The sequence below is a fragment of the Panthera leo genome, chromosome C1 (assembly GCF_018350215.1).
Source record: "Panthera leo isolate Ple1 chromosome C1, P.leo_Ple1_pat1.1, whole genome shotgun sequence".
Lineage (NCBI taxonomy): Eukaryota > Metazoa > Chordata > Mammalia > Carnivora > Felidae > Panthera > Panthera leo.
This window is the reverse complement of record NC_056686.1, coordinates 196,957,950-196,977,264: the sequence shown is the minus strand read 5'-3', so window position 1 is coordinate 196,977,264 and position 19,315 is coordinate 196,957,950. Positions and strand designations below refer to the sequence as shown.

General features: G+C 37.2%; 1 protein-coding gene and 1 long non-coding RNA gene across 4 annotated transcripts in view; one reads left to right on the top strand and one right to left on the bottom strand.

Moving 5' to 3' along the window:
* Positions 1 to 8,947, bottom strand: part of SPAG16 (sperm associated antigen 16) — a 1,016,770-nt gene extending 1,007,823 nt beyond the window's left edge. For both annotated transcript variants that reach the window (XM_042950045.1, XM_042950046.1), the window contains exon 1: positions 8,727 to 8,947. In XM_042950045.1, the coding sequence (XP_042805979.1) occupies positions 8,727 to 8,853 (127 nt within the window). In that variant the 5' untranslated portion in view covers positions 8,854 to 8,947. The remainder of the gene's footprint in view (positions 1 to 8,726) is intronic.
* Positions 8,948 to 9,059: 112 nt separating this feature from the next.
* On the top strand, positions 9,060 to 18,977 carry LOC122228213. Of its 2 annotated transcripts, none has more exons than XR_006206477.1 (4): positions 9,060 to 9,141; positions 9,712 to 9,791; positions 15,105 to 15,166; positions 18,896 to 18,977. It is a non-coding gene; the product is annotated as an uncharacterized LOC122228213 (long non-coding RNA). The 2 variants fall into 2 exon arrangements; XR_006206478.1 differs by having other exon boundaries at positions 9,070 to 9,151.
* Positions 18,978 to 19,315: the final 338 nt, after the last annotated feature.

Sequence of the window (19,315 nt, the reverse complement as noted above, 5' to 3'; positions counted from 1 at the left end):
GGTTACAAAAATCAAAGACGAGATTAGCCTAGCTTTTGTTTTGCTGCTGGTTATGAGAAATTATCTTCCAAGAGTTAGCTAAAAGTGTATATAACAACTCATGCTGTTTGTAATAAGAACTGGTATCACTTATACAGTATTTAAGAGAAGCAGACACTGTCCCTCATTCTCATCCTACCTGCAAGCTATAATCATCTCCATTTTACAGATCAGGACTCACAAGCACAAGGTTACACAGCTAGGACCTAACACAGTTGGTGATCAGCCCCGGAAGTACAGGTTTCACTATGCTATACTTAAACCTCTCTTGTTATTCCATATTCGTCTTCTATGCTATGTAAACACTTGAAGTGTTTGCCAATTATCTTCCACACAGTTCTAAACCTCTAAAAGATGGGTTATACAGCTTTGTTACTCAGTTCCATCATAAGCAGTAACTCTTCACCGTTTATCCAACTGGAAAGTCACTTAAGCCTAATTCAGTCACGAACAATTCTTAGGAACCAGATACCATCAAAAGGCAAGTATTTCATTGTCAGACAAGTTTATCTCCCAATAATATGGTGAAAAGTAATTTTGGCTCAAAAATAACTACTTAATTTAACTAATTAAATAAGTAAGTAAAATAACTAATAACTAATTAAAAACTAACATGGTAGATTAAGCTACTACAGGAAAAAAAAAAAAAAAAGATGCAACCCTGCAGCTGATCCTATAATACCCATACTGGGTAATTTACCCATATGAACTTCATATGGCAAATTTACCCATACTGGGCACCAGGAGTGAAGGACCTACCTATATTAGTTAATCTACTACCATGGAACAGTTTCCAATAGCACTTGCCTCACTCTCTAGTCCCTTGCCAGCAGCCTTCTTAAGAGACCACCAGGCTTCCACTAACAGTCTGATCAAAGTATTTAGTTTTCACTAACATCCTACTTAAAGAAATTCTAACATCTGTCCTATTTCAGTTCCAGAGCCACTCTAATACTTTAAAGGATTTCTTACGTTAGAATCCCACTTTCAGGTGCCAAAATCTGTACTTTTTATTATTATTGCTTAACAAACTCCCCAAACCTTCAGGCTTAACAATAAGCATCCATTACCTCATAGTTTCTGTGTTCAAGAATTCAGTAGTGGCTTAGCTTGTGGATTTTGATTTGGGGTCTCTCGTGAGATCTCAGTGAAGATTGCAGCTAGGGCTGCAGTCCTCTGAAGGCTCGGTGGAGGCAACAGCATCCATTTCAAAGATGGCTCTAACATTGTTGGCTAAAGGTTTCAATTCCTCCCCATGTGGGTCTCTCCACAGGCGTCTTTAGCATTCTCAAGACATAGCGGCTAGCTACCCCCAGAATAAGCAATATAAGAAAACAAAGTGGAAGCCACAATGTCTTTTATGACCAAGCCTCAGAAGTCACATCATTGGTTACATAGGTCAACCCTATTCAGTGCCTAAGGGAGCTAAGTAAGAGCATGAGTATCAGGATGTGGGAATCACTATGGAAGCTGGCTACCACAGACAAATTGAGGAGTTTCAAGAGTATTAAGAGTTAATGCATGTAAATCACTTAGAATGGTGCCTAGCTTATAGTATATGCTATGCAAGTATTTGTTATTATTTTCCTTGTTCTAGAAAGAGAGGAGCACCTGTGGAGAAGTCTCATAAGTCTCTCATGGCCTAGTTCCCCCAGGCTTTAAAATGAATGGATTAATAAAATTCATTCTAAATCTTCTTCCTTTCTAAGTTTAGATTTTTCTGATACATTTTCACTTTTTTCAATAAAATTTCCAGAAGCTCAGCTACAGGAAATCAGTCTCCTTTCTATGGAAAAGTATACTAAAACTTTATTTTGTAAGAAGTCACTTGTCTTTAAGTCTCCAGAAAAGCAATGTCATTCTTCATCACTGCTCATACCATAATAAATTTCACAAAGAAGTAAATATTCTAAAATCATTTAGATAGACTTTAAAATTGTAAATTATCCAACTGGTAAGATTAATGTGAGGAAGAAACATCAAAGCATAGGTTGTTAAACATAGCAATACACAGAGAGAAAAAAAAGATTTGTCCTCAAAGCTTTGGAAATATCAGACAACACCTGCCATACTGCTACCCAGAAAATATCTGAGGCAACAGCGTTTGAACCCTAATAATATAGTTTCCCCAAAATCAAAACAGTAAGTGGAAAAATAACTACCATTTCATAAAGCTTAAAAGTTTTGTCATATGGATCATTATCATATTTATTCTCACAACAATCCTCTGACATTGAATAACACAGATATAATCATTTCTACATAAAAAAATAAAAGAAAGAAACTTAATCAAGGAGATTAAGAAATCTTCCAAAAATCATATACCTATAAGTGACAAAGACAAATTTCTTGAATAAAAATATCAGGAATTTTCTACATTATCATATTGTGTCTACAGTGACACAACAAGAATGTGCAATTTTTACCAAAATCCTAGGTACTTACTTTCCAAACTTTCCAGTGTTATATCATCAACAGCTAAATCAAACCATTTAAATAGCTCAATTTGAAGACCCTAAAGGAAAGAAAAGTATAAAAGAGGGCAAACATACCAACCCAAAGATTAAATTAGCCAAGGGCAAGAGATTAGTGAGACAAAAGGTCAGGAAGAGGACAAACATCCAAAATAGGAACCACTATTTTCCTTGACTGGTATTTTCAGTATCCACAAAAATGATCCGTACATAAAATCTGCCCAAGAGCAACTGAGTTGAAATGTGATGTTGAGGTGCTACCGAAGAAATAAATGTACTTTGGCATGTGTGTTGGTATGCATCTGTCTGGCTGAGCTGGCTAGCAACACATGGACAAATGCACAAATGAATCCCCAAATGATTGTGTGGCAGTTTACAAATATGCATATAGTACAAAATATAAAAATAAGTAAGTATGGAAATTCAAAGAGAAAGAACAGAAATAAGATAAAGATAAGGATACAGTACATGCCATAAAGTCTCATGAACTCTGTCAAACATAAGCCACAGATTTGACCCAAAGCTTCCCCAGCAGTCTGGGTAAAGAGGGGAATGTAATCAGATACAAATTCCGTAACCATCCAACGAAAACAGATGAGTTTCTCAGCAGATGTACAGTAATTTCTGGTTGTGAAGCCTGAGAGAAATTACTCTCTCCTATTCTCATAAAGAGAACACTGTGGATTGTACAGATATTGATTCCCTTGGCCATCGGGACAGCCAGAAAGACTGAATGAAGCAGGATCTGATGGAATACCATGTGTAAAAAAAGGTTGGAAAGACTGCTTTAGAAGCAATGTTGCCCGAATAGGAATAAGCAATTGACCAAGAATTGCCTGAATGATAAAAACCCTCTACTCTCATTCTACTTTTACTGGACAACTTTCTCATGTGTAATTTAATCTCTAAGGTGATCCTATTCTGCAGGAAATGTCCATACAATTAAGCTGGTCACAGTTCTCAGGCAAAGTGATTTTTTTTCCATTGCAGAATAAACCAGAATTCTGGCTCAAAATCAGTTTCTTAATGCCAAGAAAAACCCTCTTCTTATTATCTGTCTAGTATTCCTTCAAAGAACATTGTTAAACTCCATTTCCGAAATTCATTTTTCCCTCCTTTCTATTCTCTTTAGGTCTAGCTATTGCCTTTCTGCCTGCTTAATGCTAAGTTGACATCTAATATTGTGCCTAGTGTTCTAGTCTCCTCTTGCCCAGGGTAAGGTCGGTGATTCTACTTCCTCTCTGACCTGCAGCCACAGCCCTTAGCACCACCCATTTCTAGGCCACATTCGGTATCCCAGAATCAGAGCCTACACCCAGACTAAGGGTCCCACTCCACATCTCCCCTTGCTCTGAAAGAAATTTAGTAATACTTGTGATTTGCATATAATTTGCATATTATGTATCAGTTCCCTGATGGCACTTGGTCACCATGGGTGAACTGCCTGGCAGTTTCTGCACTGGCAGAATCTGTACCAGATCTCGACCTTGTAGATCCTATCAGAAAATAGGACAATATACGCAGAAACTGCCAGGAAACCCTAAATCCATCACAGTACTACAGAAGACACAACTGCAAGAAGCCTCAGAGAAGCATTTCAGCTGGCATAATGGAGTCGAGCTTGAGGTGACAGTTGATATGATGGGGTCGCAAACAAGGCTCTACAAATGAACCACAGCCAGAAAACTATAAATGATTTTTAGATGTGAACACCATACAAAGTGTTCCTCACACGCTCGTCTCTTCCCAGTGCTGCACTGGAGGTGCATCACTGCCAGCAGCAGCATCTTTACAAGGAACTGGAATGAAACACACAGTTAATTATATTTTACATGATTTCCCAAAGCTACTATAGACAGAAACTGCTTTGTAATCTTTGCCGTCACTGCAGAGCCAATGTACATAAAGGCAATCTAAAATCTAGCCTGGATCCTTCATGATCAACATTTTACTTACGAAATTGAAATAAAAGTACTGTAAATGGCAGACATCACAGCCATGGTTCCCTTTCTTAGGAATGCCAGTTTGAATAATATAACTTAACTGAATAATAGACACCGAAGATGGCAGATAAGTGGCTACCACTTGCTGCCACTTTCTCCACTGTTATTTGTTTTCTGCAGTCTTTCCCACCAAGTCTTCAGGAGGTCTCAGAATCTTATTAACACCACATACCAGGGAGCCACTACCAATTCAACAGACATGGCAAGAGTGGAAATTTATTGGCTACCCCTGCCCCAGACACCATTGCACATCTTCTGCCTCAGAAGGTGGAAAATAACTTTCTTTTCAAAATATAAGGCTCACTGTTCTCATAGCGGGTGGTGGTTTAAGTTTTTCCAACTTTATGCCAGGAGATCCAAAGATATGGGCTCTATAAAAATATAGATATACCTCTATCTGAAAATATGATGGCTAGTAGTTAAGAAATTTGTTTACAGCCTTATTATTCCAATTATATTCTTTAGACCAGCAGCACCAGCAACACCTGGGAGCTTATTAGCAATGCAGAATTTCAGCCCTCACTAGAACTTACTGAATTAGTCTTCATTTAAAGATCCATATCTTTGATTCATATGCACATTAAAGTTTGCCCAGACTAGAGGACACAACAAATTCTTTCTTTCCAAATAGCCTATGATTTTCATGCATGTAAAATTCAGCACTCCAGGCTTAGTAACATGCCTTTTGGTCTAGATTCTACATTCAGACTGTCTATCCTTGTATTTGAATATATGTAGGGTGCAACTAAGATGCCATGGACAAATTAATTTTCCCAATGATAATAAGAAATAGATGACTTGAGTACCTAACAATTATTAAGGATATCTGCTCACTCAATACTACAAAGATTCCAGAGAAGTAACATAAGAGATGGGAAAAATCACTAAATGTTAAAAATAATGAATAAAAAGACTGTTAAATGATAAAAATTCAATTTTAATTAAAGTTATCAGTGAATATTACTATTACAATGAACGATTGACTAGGGATATAATTTAAGAAAACAAGCATGCATCTTAGATGAGGTGTCTAAGTGTGTTCACCATATTTCAGTTGACTAGTTTAATGGAATCTTTAATTTTGCACTTTCAGAAATAGTTGACTTTGGGACTGAATCCACAGTTGATCAGCTTCAAAAAACTGGTTTAAACTCACTCAACCCTCAGAAATTGCTGGTGGGGCCAGAGCAAACCTCTTCAGTGGTCAGCAAACTTATGTCCATGATCTAAGAAGCCAAATTCTTAGCATTGGAATGCGTTGAAAGATAAAATAATCAAAATCCAGCTAGAGGAGCAGAGAATCAGTGCAAAAGGAGGCAGATAACAAAGACAATACCTTGGGGGCTCCACTTTCCTAGAGTCCATGTATTCCGTTATTCTTCCTTGAACATTTCTTTTGACATGTAGCAACAAAATCAATTAAACACTAGCTTTCTTAGTACAATTCATTCCAGCTTGCATCTCCCAATTGGACTGCGCATTCCCACATGTCCCTAGCCATACATTAACTGTAGTTCCTACTCCATATGGAAAACCTTACCCAAGCTGTCCTGATTTCTAATAGAGAATTCATTCATAAGAGAACAATCAGCTTTCTTTACATACACTCGACCCTTTACAAAGCACATAGTTAAAATCTGGTCTTATGTTTTACAGTGTTGCAAGTATCTTTCTAATGAGGAGTTCTCCAGAGGATTCATGTGCTTTCATAAACAGATTCCTTCAAAGCTCTGGATATAGCTAAGAAAGGAACAATGTACATGTATGTTTGTATCTTGTGCTGAAGTTTAAAACATAAAAGCAATGATATTGTGAATTGCTTCAGAAGAGAAACAGATAACACCTGCCTTTACAGGTAGTAGGTTACAAAGAAGAGGTGTTGCAGGGGTAAGAATTATTTTTCCTGCATACATTCTCCAAACTTACAAAGAAAACGGGGACTTTACTTAATGAAGCCATTCCCCTCATGGTGGATCCTGGCTGTTTTCGGTTTGGGCCCTAATAATTTGTACATGTTCTTTACGTTTGAATGTTTAACAGCAAAGAAAAGGGTGACTTCCTGAAGAATTACAGTCAACCTCTTTTAAAGATTTAATATTGATATCTTGTTGTCTAGTATTCTAAGGAGCATCTGTTCAGTCATAAATAAGCGAAGCCCAAGACCAAATGCAGTAGAAGTGATTAAGTATATGTGCAAAGTAGAGAACATCAGATTTCTGATTCATTTGTGCATATTATAACTTTTATTTACCCACTGCAATAGCTCAATTAAATTACCTGAAAGCTAAAGACTTTAAACCCAAGAAAGTCTCACTTCAGCAACTATCATAATTGCCTTAAGAAACAATGTCAAATAACATTATACAGTCAACTCTTAATTATGCATGTTAAGAGAGCCCAGGGATACAAGGATAATTGGCATTCAAAAGTAATCCTCAAACTTCATTTTAACTAAGAGTTAAAGCCTCACTTATGACTGAACTTCCCACCTAAACAATGAATGTAGGAGAACTAGCTATCTGTGTAGTTCTGCTATCCTTGGACTACCCTTTGGTTGAAATCCAAAACAGTAGTCAACTAAAGGGAGATGGAAGAAAAGCAAAAAGGCAAGATAATTCATAAACCGGATAATAAAATCCTAAAAAGTTAGAGTTGCTTATATTTACAAATGTGATTATTTGGAGAAATCTTTGTCAGGCAGGTTTTTTTTTTTTTTTTTGCAAACTGCTATACGTTTGCAGTTGTAACCCAGTGATCGCCTGGAAAATTAAGTAAACCGAAAAGCTGTATTATATGGGAGTCCACCATTTATTCCACAGGGGTATCTGCAAAAAAGTTAACCCATTGTGATTGCCTCATGTTAACAAACCATGCGTTACAGAAATCATCTTAATGTAAACAAAAATAAGATGCTGGTTACCATTCACTACTAGGGACACTGAAAAACTTTATACTTGATGCAGTTAAGTTCTGTAAGAATTGTTGGCTCATTTTCGAATTTAAAAAGGAATTTTACTGGGGAAAGTAGCTATTTAGAGCTCTGAAAAGAGTACAATGCCTCATTTAAGACACTAAGGCACCTACATATTTCCTTTAAATTGATTTTGAACTATTGAAGCTTATATTCCTATAAAGATCATGTTTGCATTGAAGAAAATACCACATATTCTCTTTGATCTTTTCAACTAAGTTCTTCAAAGCTCCCTGAAGCATCGGTGTGTACAGAGCCTGAGTCAGGACAGGTGAACCAGTTTGCCAAAGCCCACAAAACCAATCATTGCCGAATCTCTGAAGTCTTGAATTAAAGCCGGGGGATTCAAAGTTGGACAAAGAAATAATAAAGCAGATTTTGGAGTTTCCTTGATATCTTTAAGAATAAAACAGATAACCGTCTCTCTCCTACCTGCCTTAAAAAAAAACTCTCCTTATCTCTCCAGTACAATTACTCTACATGCCCAGCGGAGGTGAGCTCAAAGGCCTTACCAAGAAATAGTGAACCTAATTATTCACATATGGCTATTCCATTTTTCTGGTATTTCCACTGATAATTGCTTATCACTGTCTGGTTTCTTCCTAACACCTCTGAGCCTTTTCAGCTCACCGGGTCATCATTTAGTTGCTTTAAAAAAAAAAAAAAAAAAAAAAAAAAGTAACAATTATTATTAAGTAGCCAAAATTGCAACTACCAAGGAAGTTGACGCTACCACAACAAATCATTTAAGCATTGGTCAACTGAACCATCTACAGAATCACAGGTTGAATATTCTGAGCTTCAGCTCCTTAAAACGCAAAGGCCGAAGTCTTTCCCGGTCTCCTAACTTTCCCGACTGAATTGGTTCCCACGGTATTCCGCAGGTTTAGGGCTTATTTAGGAAAATCACTAAGCGAAAGGGGGGTTGAATCAATCTGTTGTACCACCTTAACATAAAACTTCCATCCAAAGTTTGCAAAGTGGTGACTAAGTACCAGATTCCTGAAGGTTCTTCCAACAGGAATGCGGCAGCCTAACACTCCGAAAAGGGGAAAAATTTAGCGGGTAGCTATCAGGGGAACACGGTGCGGAAGACGCCACCATGAGGTCCAAATGGCGTCTCGGCCGGCTTGGTAGCCACAAGCCTCAGAGGGCGCCCCCCAGTGGGAAGCCCGCGCCCTCGTCCCCAACCCGTTACCAAGGGCAGCGCCTGGAGGCCGCGCCTACACTTAAGGATACGCTCCAGGTAGTAGGCGCCCTCGGCGGCCACCGCCTCCGCGGTGTCCCGAGCAGCCGTCAAGCCCATGCCCAACGCTTCTTCCAGGACCCGCAGGGCCAAGGTGGGCAGTCCTTGCTTAGCAGCCATCTGAGGCGGAACGGCCCGCTGCCTCCCTAAGAGCAACTGCGAAGACGCCTGCCCGAGACCGCACGCAGCTCTCGCGAGACTCTGACACCCTCACGGCTTCCACCCAGCCAGTTCCGCGCACCTAAGGGTTGCTGCAGCCCAAAGCTTTAGGGCCCTCTGAGCTTCACTGGTTACCATGGCAACGTCGTTGCCTAGTTACCCTAGGACGCAGCTCCTGGAGTGGATGAGATAAAACGCAAGAAACAGTCGGCTTGGATTATATACATTTTGTTGCCGAGCCAGCTTGGGGTTTGCTTTGGTTTGGTTTTCATTTTAACCCTAGCATTTCTTTCTCACTTGGTTGGCTTCCCTAAATTGTCTTTCTCCCGGTTCTTGCATGCCCATATTCAGCTACCTAATTTTAAATGTGTGGAGAGCCCCCATTATCCACAGGGAAAACTCCTGGAAAAGAGGAAGAACCTCAGTGCCAAGAGGGAAAAAAAAAATTTTGTAGAAAGCATAATTGAGAGGTTAACTCAGGGGAACTACCAGCCTCAGACGCTGAGCAACAAAAAACTAGGATAGGGGCGCCTGGGTGGCTCAGTCGTTAAGCGTCCAACTTCATCTCAGGTCATGATCTCAGTTTGTGGGTTCGAGCCCCGCGTGGGGCTCTGTGCTGATAGCTCGGAGCCTGGAGCGTGCTTTGGATTGTGTCTCCCCCCCCCCCCCGCCCCTCCCATGCAGAGGTCTCAGACAGAGGTCTCTGTCTCTCAATAATAAAAAGTAAAAAATTTAAAAAAAAAAATAGGATAGTCACCTTAGTCAATTTCCTTCTTGGGTTCCTTTAAAACGTTTATCTGAATATCTGTTTTGACTTAGGTTTCATACACTGGGACTTGGAAGAACATTTGTAGCGTTGACCCTTGCCAAGAGAAAGCCACTTTCATAAGAACTATGAGGTACAAATAGTCCTAACGTAATGTATTATAAATGATATTTGTCCAATCATGTGCACTCCTTTTGCAATGACAGAATCTTCCTCAGGTTGTATTGTGTATATATCAGAAGCACGTACTGAGCCTTTTTCTTTGCAGATTCTTTTTCAGTCTATGTTTTTTGATGAAAACTGAATGCCAAACAGCAATTCATTATAAAAGCTCCCATTTACTACCAAAACAAAACAAACAAACAAACAAAAAAGCAATAGTAGTAAGCTTCCTAATGAGGTGATTGAGAGCCTGGGTGCTGGAACGAGAGGCTGCATTCAGATCCTGGCTCCACCACTTACCAGCTCTGAAACCTTGGGCAAGCCACTTAATCCAGGCCTCAGTTTCCTCATTTGTAAAATGACCATAATAATATTACCTACCTACAACAAAGCATTGTTGCAAGGGGTAAAACATAAAGAATTAAGAACTTACCAGACAAAAGTAGACACTAAGAAATAGTTGTTATTTCTATTGAAGTTAATTGCTTAGTTTTGTTTTGTTTTCAGAATAATCAAAACTCACAATTAGAAATAATACTCCTTTGTTTCTCATACCTATTCTTTTAAAAACTTACTCTTTGGGGGCGCCTGGGTGGCCCAGTCAGTTAAGCAACTAACTCTTGATTTTGGTTCATGCCATGATCTCACAGTTCGTGAGATTGAGCCCCACATCAGGCTCTGTGATATTCTCTCTCCCTCTCTCTGCCCCTCGTTCTCTCAATAAATGAATAAATAAACATCTAAAAAAAAACTTACTCTTTGTCCTTGATGTTTCCCATCAAGCACATCCTCAGTACTTATTAAATTCAAGGAACAATTACTAAGAGGCTGAAAATGAAAATAAAGGAGAGGAACTCTGAAATTGGGGGATCCACTCCTTTTATAGAAAGTCTGCTGTTTGTTCCAAAGGGAGGCATTACCTTATCCCTCAAGTTTGTTTTCTGTAAACACATGTCTGAGAAATGGCCCAGGTAAGGAGTGATCAGGGCTTTGCACCCCCAGCAAAGCATGATGGAGCATGAGAAAGCCATGAAGGAGGGTCTCTCTGAATAATTAATGTTTACATCGATCTTTTTTTTTTTGTCTGTTACATCAGCTGTTCTCTTTCTTAGATTTTAGATGTAGTATGTCATGTTCTACACATAGGTTTGAATTCTAGCTCTTCTGTATGATCTTAATTAATTTAAGCTCTTTGAGCCTTAGTTTCCTCTTATCTAAAAGAGATATTTTAATACCTATATTACCAAAATACAGTGAATGAAATGTCTTCCTTGGGAAAATGTCTATTCATGTCTTCTCCCCGTTTCTTAACTGGATTTGTTTTTTGGATATTGAGTTTGATATGTTCTTTATAGATATTGGATACTAACCTATTATCAGATATGTTATTTGCAAATATCTTCTCCCATTCCTTACACTGCCTTTTAGTTTTGTTGATTGTTTCCTTTGTGTGCAGAAGCTTTTATTTTGATGATGCCCCAATAGTTTATTTTTATTTTTGTTTCCTTGCCTCAGGAGACATATCTAGAAAGAAGTTGCTATGGCTGATGTCAAAGAAATTACTACCTGTATTCTCCTGTAGGATTTTTTATGGTTTTGGTCTCACATTTAGGTTTTTAATCCACTTTGTATAGTATAAGACAGTGGTCCAGTCTCATTCTTTTGCCTGTTGCTGTCCAGTTTTCCCAATACCATTTGTTACAGAGACACTCTTTTTCCCATTGGATATTCTTTCCTGCATGGTGGAAGATTAGTTGACCATATAGTTGTGGGTTCATTTCTGGGTTTTCTATCCCGATTTATTCAAAAAAGTTAAAGTTTCTCAAAAAATCTAACAACAGAACTACCCTATGATCCAGCAATTGCACTACTAGGTATTTACCCCAAGAATACCAAAATACCAATTCAAAGAGATACTTGTACCCTAATGTTTATAGCAGCATTATTTATAAGAGCCAAATTATGGAAACAGCCCAAGCATCCATTGACTAATGAATGGATAAAGAAGATGTGTATATATATACAATGGAATATTACTCAGCCATAAAAAAGAATGAAATCTTGCCATTTGCAACAACATGGATGGAGCTAGAGAGTATTATGCTAGACAAAATAAGTCAGTCAGAGGAAGACAATAATCATATGATCTCACTCATATGTGGAGTTTAAGAAACAAAACAAACAAGCAAATGGAAAAAAAAATAAAGAAAGAGTCAAACCAAGAAACAGATTCTTAACTATAGAGAATAAACTGATGGTTACCAGAGGGGAGATGGGTGAGGAGATGGGTTAAATAGGTGATGGGAGTTAAGGAGTACACTTATCATGATAAGCACTGAGTAATATATAGAATTGTTGAATCACTATTTTGTACACCCAAAACTAATATTACACTGTATGTGAACTAACTGAAATTTAAATAAAAATGTTAGAAAATAGTAAATGAAATGGAATATATAAAAAGCACTTATCACCATGTCTAGTATATCAAATATTTTCAATAAATAGTTGTTGATAAAATTGACTTGAAATATTGAGTGATATGCTGATCCCACATTGGATGTTATATTTCTAAGATATTTACAAATATAGGAACATTTTTAAGAAAAAACTTAAATGTTTTTACTCTTTTTAATGTTTATTTATTATTTTGAGAGATGCAGAGACAGAGCGCGAGTCGGGGAGGGGCAGAGAGAGAGGGAGACACAGAATCCCAAGCAGGCTCCAGGCTCTGAGCTGTCATCACAGAGCCCAATGCCGGGCTTGAACCCACGAACTGTGAGATCATGACCTGAGCCGAAGTCGGACACTCCACAACTGAGCTACCCAGGTGCCCCTAAATGTTTTTAGAAACACGCAGCCCTCAAAAAGAGGAAGATCTTAATAGAGTCAGAAGAATATAAATTACAACCAATATCCACTACTTCAGGTAGAGGAGAACTGGGAAAAATACTTGTCACAAAGCTTTTTTTTGAAAGTCCTGTAATTCAAAGAAGTATAATTACCAAACTCCTCATAAAACAAATTATTATTTTTTTATTTAAAACAATTTTTAATATTTATTTTTGAGGGGGGGGGGACAGAGTGCAAGTGGGGGAGGAGCAGAGAGAGAGGGAGACACACAAAGCAAGCTTCAGGCTCTGAGCTGTCAGCACGGGGCTCAAACTCACAGACTTTGAGATCATGACCTGAGTGGAAGTTGGATGCTTAACTGACTGAGCCACTGAGGTGCCCCTAAAAAAAAAAAACAAGTTATTTTTTAACCTAGAAGTCTAATTCTTTAAAAATTCCAAATAACCAAAGTTTTGCTTCAGAGTTCCCGATTTGCTTATGTCAATTCCATGGATTTTAAATTTAGAAATCACCTAAGATACTTTTGATTCAACTATAATTTGAACACATTTCACTGTGACTTAAACTACAGTACATTTAAAAGTTCAACTTAGAGGCATCTTTAATATTTTAGGTTATTAACCTTTGGATCTCTACAATAATTGTGTAATTTGTTACAGCAATAAAATAAAAGCAAAAATAATCTTAACAAATATAGACATGGGACACCTGGGTGGCTCAGTCGGCTGCGCGTCCGACTTCAGTTCAGGTCATGATCTGACAGCTCGTGAGTTCGAGCCCCGCGTCGGGCTCTGTGCCAACAACTCAGAGCCTGGAGCCTGCTTCAGATTCTGTGTCTCCCTCTCTCTCTGCCCATCCCCTGCTCATGCTCTGTCTCTCTCTGTCTCAAAAATAAATAAAAACATCAAAAAAAAAAAAACAAATATAGACAGAACTAAAAATTGCCTTCAGATAAAAAAGATGCAAACTTTTTTGGTGACTGCTAATATCTTAAAACGAGTATGTCTTTGCAAGGGATGACTTTTAAAATAATATATTTACATTGGAATTCTTGTTCTGTTAGTTACTGGTTTAACTTAAAAGGGGTGTAATAGTTACAAACAGAGAGAGAGGGAGGCAACCCACAAGAGACTCTTAAATACAGAGAACAAACTAAGGGTGGATAGAGGGGTGGGGGAGAGAGGAAAATTGGTGATGGGCATTGAGGAGGGCACTTGCTGGGATGAGCATTGGGTGTTGTATGTAAGCCAATTTGACAATAAATTATATTTAAAATAAAAAAAAATAAAATAAAAGGGGTGTAGAAGCTCTACTAAGAAAAACAAAAACTTCAGATCATAGTAGTGGTTTCAGTTATAATGCTATCCTATAGTCCTGCTATCATGCAGTCCTTCTATTCTATTGTCTTTCCTTTTTAAAAAATGTTTTACAAGCTTCATTAAAGTGGAAAAAAAAGAAAGTAGCTGAATATTTTGATGAATGAGTGGCAAGCTCTGTAGTTTCCTCTTGAATATGTTTCTGAAAGAGGTGAATAAAGAAAACCAATAGAGACAGTCAATATGAAGCAACAACTACAAAGGACAACAGATTTTATTTGGCCCCAGCCTCAATGCTCCATTTTTGTAAAAGTGAAATTATTTTTAAAAGCAAACCAGAAAGAAATTTGACAATGGATATACTCTCCCCATTTGTAGTTTCAAAGCAGAAAATATTCATATGCAAAAATATAGTGAAGTACTATTCAATATTCACAAGTTATAAGTGTTAATTTCCTTCCAATAGAGCCCAAGTCATTTACTGATACATCTTCCTATAAAAGTATCTTATTTTCTTTCAAAACTTTAAAGTAAGCAGTAGCCAGTTTTAGAATTTTGAAATTCATAGAAGTAGTGGCAATTGACTGTGGTGAAATTATTTTTCAACCATACAGCTGTATTTTCCCTTTTTATACCATCAACCATTTGAAAATCCATGTCTCCTGTACTCATGGTTCATATAAGGTCAAACAGAATCAATCCTCTGACTCTGAGGATCACATGACCCTAGCCTAAACTGATAAAAATAGTTCATTCTGGGGCGCCTGGGTGGCTCAGTTGGTTGAGCATCCAACTTCAGCTCTGGTCATAACCTCACACCTCATGGGTTCCAGCCCTGCGTCGGGTTCTGTGCTAACAGCTTGGAGCCCGGAGCCTGCTTCAGATTCTGTGTCTCCCTCTCTCTCTCTCTCCCCCTTCCCAGCTCATGCTCTGTCTCTCTCTGTCTCCGAAATAAATAAACATTAAAAAATAGTTTAAAAAAATAGTTCATTCCACTTGGTTACAGTGATCAGTTCCTGAATTGGCATGCAGCCTAAAAGGAGCCAATGAGACATGGTGGCAATTTGGGGGGAATTCTAATAAAAAGACTCTTACTCTGTTCTTTGGGCCTTAAGTTCCAGAGTTGCCATAGCTACCTTGCAAGTATGAAGAAAACTTCTGTCCAGGAATCGAGTCGGTATGTAGACCTGGTTGAAAAAGACAGAAAACCCAAGTCCAGATAAAATCACTTGAACCTCTAGTATACACACTTACATTTCCTTGTTCTGTCTGCTGAGGACCTAGAAGGAACAATACCCCTAATTGCCTTGAGAACGCCTAGCATAATATCTTGGCTTCTAATACCATTTTCAAATAAGACGGATGGCCATTGGAGAAATGGCCAAAGCTAGGGCTGAGCTGAATGTACATGATGAGCCTGGAGAATCTTACAGTGCCAGAAAATAAAAAAGTATCCCCCATCACTAAAAAGTTACAATAATGGGGTATATTAAAGAGATGCCTAAGCCAATTGAAAGAGTTCCCTAAAATATGCAAAGCTAGAACAATTTGAGCACAAAATTAATAAAGTAGTATTAAAGTATAACCCAAAGTATAAAATAAATATTATGAGTCTATTTGATATAAATAAATGATTACATACATAAATAAACAGAGGAGAATGGACACATGTCCTGTCAAGAAGAATTCCAAATAATATATGTAGATATGCCATATTATAGGAGTGGACCACAATTCCCCACCCTTTAAGTGGGTACTGCACATCGTGACTTTCTTCCAAAGAATATAATATGGAAAGGTGGGAGGGTGGAAAGAGTAAGTTTACAGTGGAGAAACCTGGTAAATACTACCTCAAAACCCAGGACCCCAGACTAATTATGAGAAAAACATAAGACAAATTTCAATTGATGGACATTCTACATAATACCTTACCAGTACTCCCTAAAACAGTCAATACCATCAAAAGCAAGGAAAATGTGTAAAAGCATCACAGGCATGATGATTAACTGTAATGTAGGATCCTGGAACAACAACAAAAAAATGGACCTTAGGTAAATACTAAAGACATCTGAATAAAGTATGGAATTCAGCTAACAATAATGTATAAATATTGGTTCATTATACTTGGTAATTGTACATATTCATGTAGGATGGTAATAACAGAGAAAACTAGGTATGGTATATGGGGACTTTCTATATTCACAACTTCCTGGTAAACCTAAAACTATTCTTAAAGTTTATTTAAAAAAAAATTACGTGAATCTTGATTCTAGCAATGCCCTAAACAAAACTTACCCTTTGGCCTTTCTCTTATTTGAAACAATAAATAGTTTGTGCTTACGCAAGTTTCTGTTCCTCTTTCTGCCACTTGCCATTCAACAAGACCCAGCTGATACATTGACTCTATAGAGAATCTTTTTTATTTTCATACTATTTAAAGATATACTGTATTGCTATGGCTTTTTTTTTCTTAAAGTGTCTGATATACCTATATGCATTTAGACACACAGATGGAGGAAATAGTTTCCTCTCACACATGATTGAAAACTAAGTGAGCGATTTTACAAGTCCAGGGCACCCTCTTCTGTCTTGTCTACTGGTCAGGCACTTTCTCATACACAGACTGAAAAAAGAAGATGAAAAGAAGTGGCAAAGTTAAAGGCAGCAACAATGGCAGTGATTGGAAGGAGCAAGAAATTGTGCAGAGGAAAGGAAGGGAAAGGAAAGGAAAAGAAGGAAAGGAAAGGAAAGGAAAGGAAAGAAAAAGGAAAGGAAAAGTATGGTAAAAAATGGGAAGAAAACAAAAGCTTTCCTTAGACATATATGTGCAATACTCAATTCTTTGGGGAAGGAGGGAAACAGAGTTTGAATTTTTTCTTCTTTTAAAGGTGACACTTTTGTTGTTGTTGTTCCTCCAGTGGGAGAGTAGGGCTGGCAGTGGATAAGCCAGTTAGCACATTGTATTCAGAATGATCAGTTTCTGGGAATGTTGGGATAGAGAGTTATGTCTCAAAGGATTTATCAAAGTTACATGTCTGAGTATAAATTGAGTGTTCAGTGACAAAGCATAGAGGCAAGCAAATCACAGATTCCAGCAAAATGAGAGCAACAGATCAAGTGGTAGGTAATATACAAAAATCCAGGATACATATGTCAATTCTAAAAGAGTCAGGTTTTAATTACTGTAATGAAAAAATGTTGTATATATTATGGTACATGAATTCTTCAGTTCAATATTTATACTTGCTTTAAACCCTACTTTTTTCCCCCTCGTTCTGTCATTTATTGCTGTTTTGGTAAATATTGCAACTATCATTGCAAACAAGAATATTTATTTCAGCTCTGGGCTGATGGCTCGGAGCCTGGAGCCTGTTTCCGATTCTGTGTCTCCCTCTCTCTCTGCCCCTCCCCCGTTCATGCTCTGTCTCTCTCTGTCCCAAAAATAAATAAAAAACATTGAAAAAAAAATTTAAAAAAAAAATATTTATTTCATACAATTATTATAAGAATTTAGAGAAGATTAATAAGTATAAAGCATTTAGCACAATGCCTGGCATGCTGTAAATATACAGTGAAAGATCACAAATTCTAACTGATTAATTGCATTTTACTCACCGAACATACTTACATTAGAGAACTGTTTTGTGCCAGGCACAGCACTAAGCTTAAGAGAAAACACAAAAATGCAATATTTATTCTATGCAACAGAAATGTTAGCATTCAACAGATCTATTTTCTTTAATCTAGATTCGTGTGTGTTAGGAAATTGACCTACGTTCCAGGCATACCTTCTTCCAACTCACACAGATACACAGTGATTTCGAGCACTTACATATTTTATTTTTCTTATCAATAATTTTATAAATTAATTGGACACAGGAGGAGCTTCTAAAGCTTTAGTAAAATCTGCAGGAGAAAAATAATCTGTTTTACAAAAATATCAGAAGGATGTGAACAACAACAGTTGTTGATGACAAAATAAAGCAGGAGAAAGGGAGTCTAAGTGAGGAGAACAACAACTAAGCTGACAGTTATGAAAGCTTTACTTTTCCCTAATTTAAGCAGAAATCTATGGAAACTGACATCCTGCCAATATTCCCTAACTTTTCTGTTGCATTTACAGAATATTATTTTTTAATTCTTTAATAACTCCAATATCCAGAGAAAGCTTACTTATGTAAATCTACCCATTCATTACCATTTTTTTCATATTTATACACTGTAAACAGTCAGTGGCTTGGAATTTTTTTTTTTTTACATAGAAACATTTGAAATATTAAAACAAATAGAATATATAATATTCACACAGCTGAACTTAGCAGCAAGAGAACATTGAGTAGGGACCATTGTTCCCAGATGGGAATTATTACTAGATGAACAAAAATTTTCAGTAAACATAGCAAAGTGTCCAGTGGCTACTGGACTGTATAGTTGAATTTAGGAGGAAGTAAATACTTTATTTCCTGAGAAATCTTCTGTCATGAAAAAGTATATTTTTTCAATAAGATCATTCACAATTTTGGCTTCTGAGAGCAGAAAGTCATCTAGAAAATATTTCTGAAAATCCCTTTCTATATGGTTTTATGACTGTGAAGACCATTGAGGTAACCACCGCCCAAAACACTCTCAACCATTAATTTTCATTCCCTGGCAACCATAGCGTTTGTTTGTTTGTTTGTTATTTCAACTTGTGATATTACAAAATGTCTTTTATCATTTTCCTCTTTTCTATATTTTTTGTCAACCTGTGAGAGCCATTTATATATTATTGATATTAGGTATTAATCTATAAATTCTATTATAAGTATTTGTCCACATTTATCATCTTGTTATGACTTTAAAATATATTTTGAAATGAAAAACTTTCAATTTTCCTTTAATTAATTATGGTTATATTTTCTTTTAGGTCTTCTAGGTTTACAGTCACAATTAAGAATATCTAGTCAGGGTGCCTGGATGGTTCAGTCATTTGAGCGTCTGACTTGATTTCAGCTCATGTCATAAACTCATGGTTTGTGAATGGAGCCCCGTGTCAAGCTCCTTGCTGACAGCACGAAGCCTGCTTGGGATTCTCTCTCTGCCTCTCTTTCTCTCTGCCCCTACCCTGCTTGCACTCTCTCTCTCTCCTTCAAAATAAAATAAACTTAAAAAAAAAAGAATATCGTGCCAAATCTTAGGTATTATAAACACTCTCCTAATACTAAAAATTCTCAACATTCTTATTTTTTAATTTCCATTTTTGTCTTTAATTCATCTGTAGTTTATATTTTTGTGTAAGAGATAAAATAGATTCCTACCCAGTAGATAGCCAATAATACCAGAACTT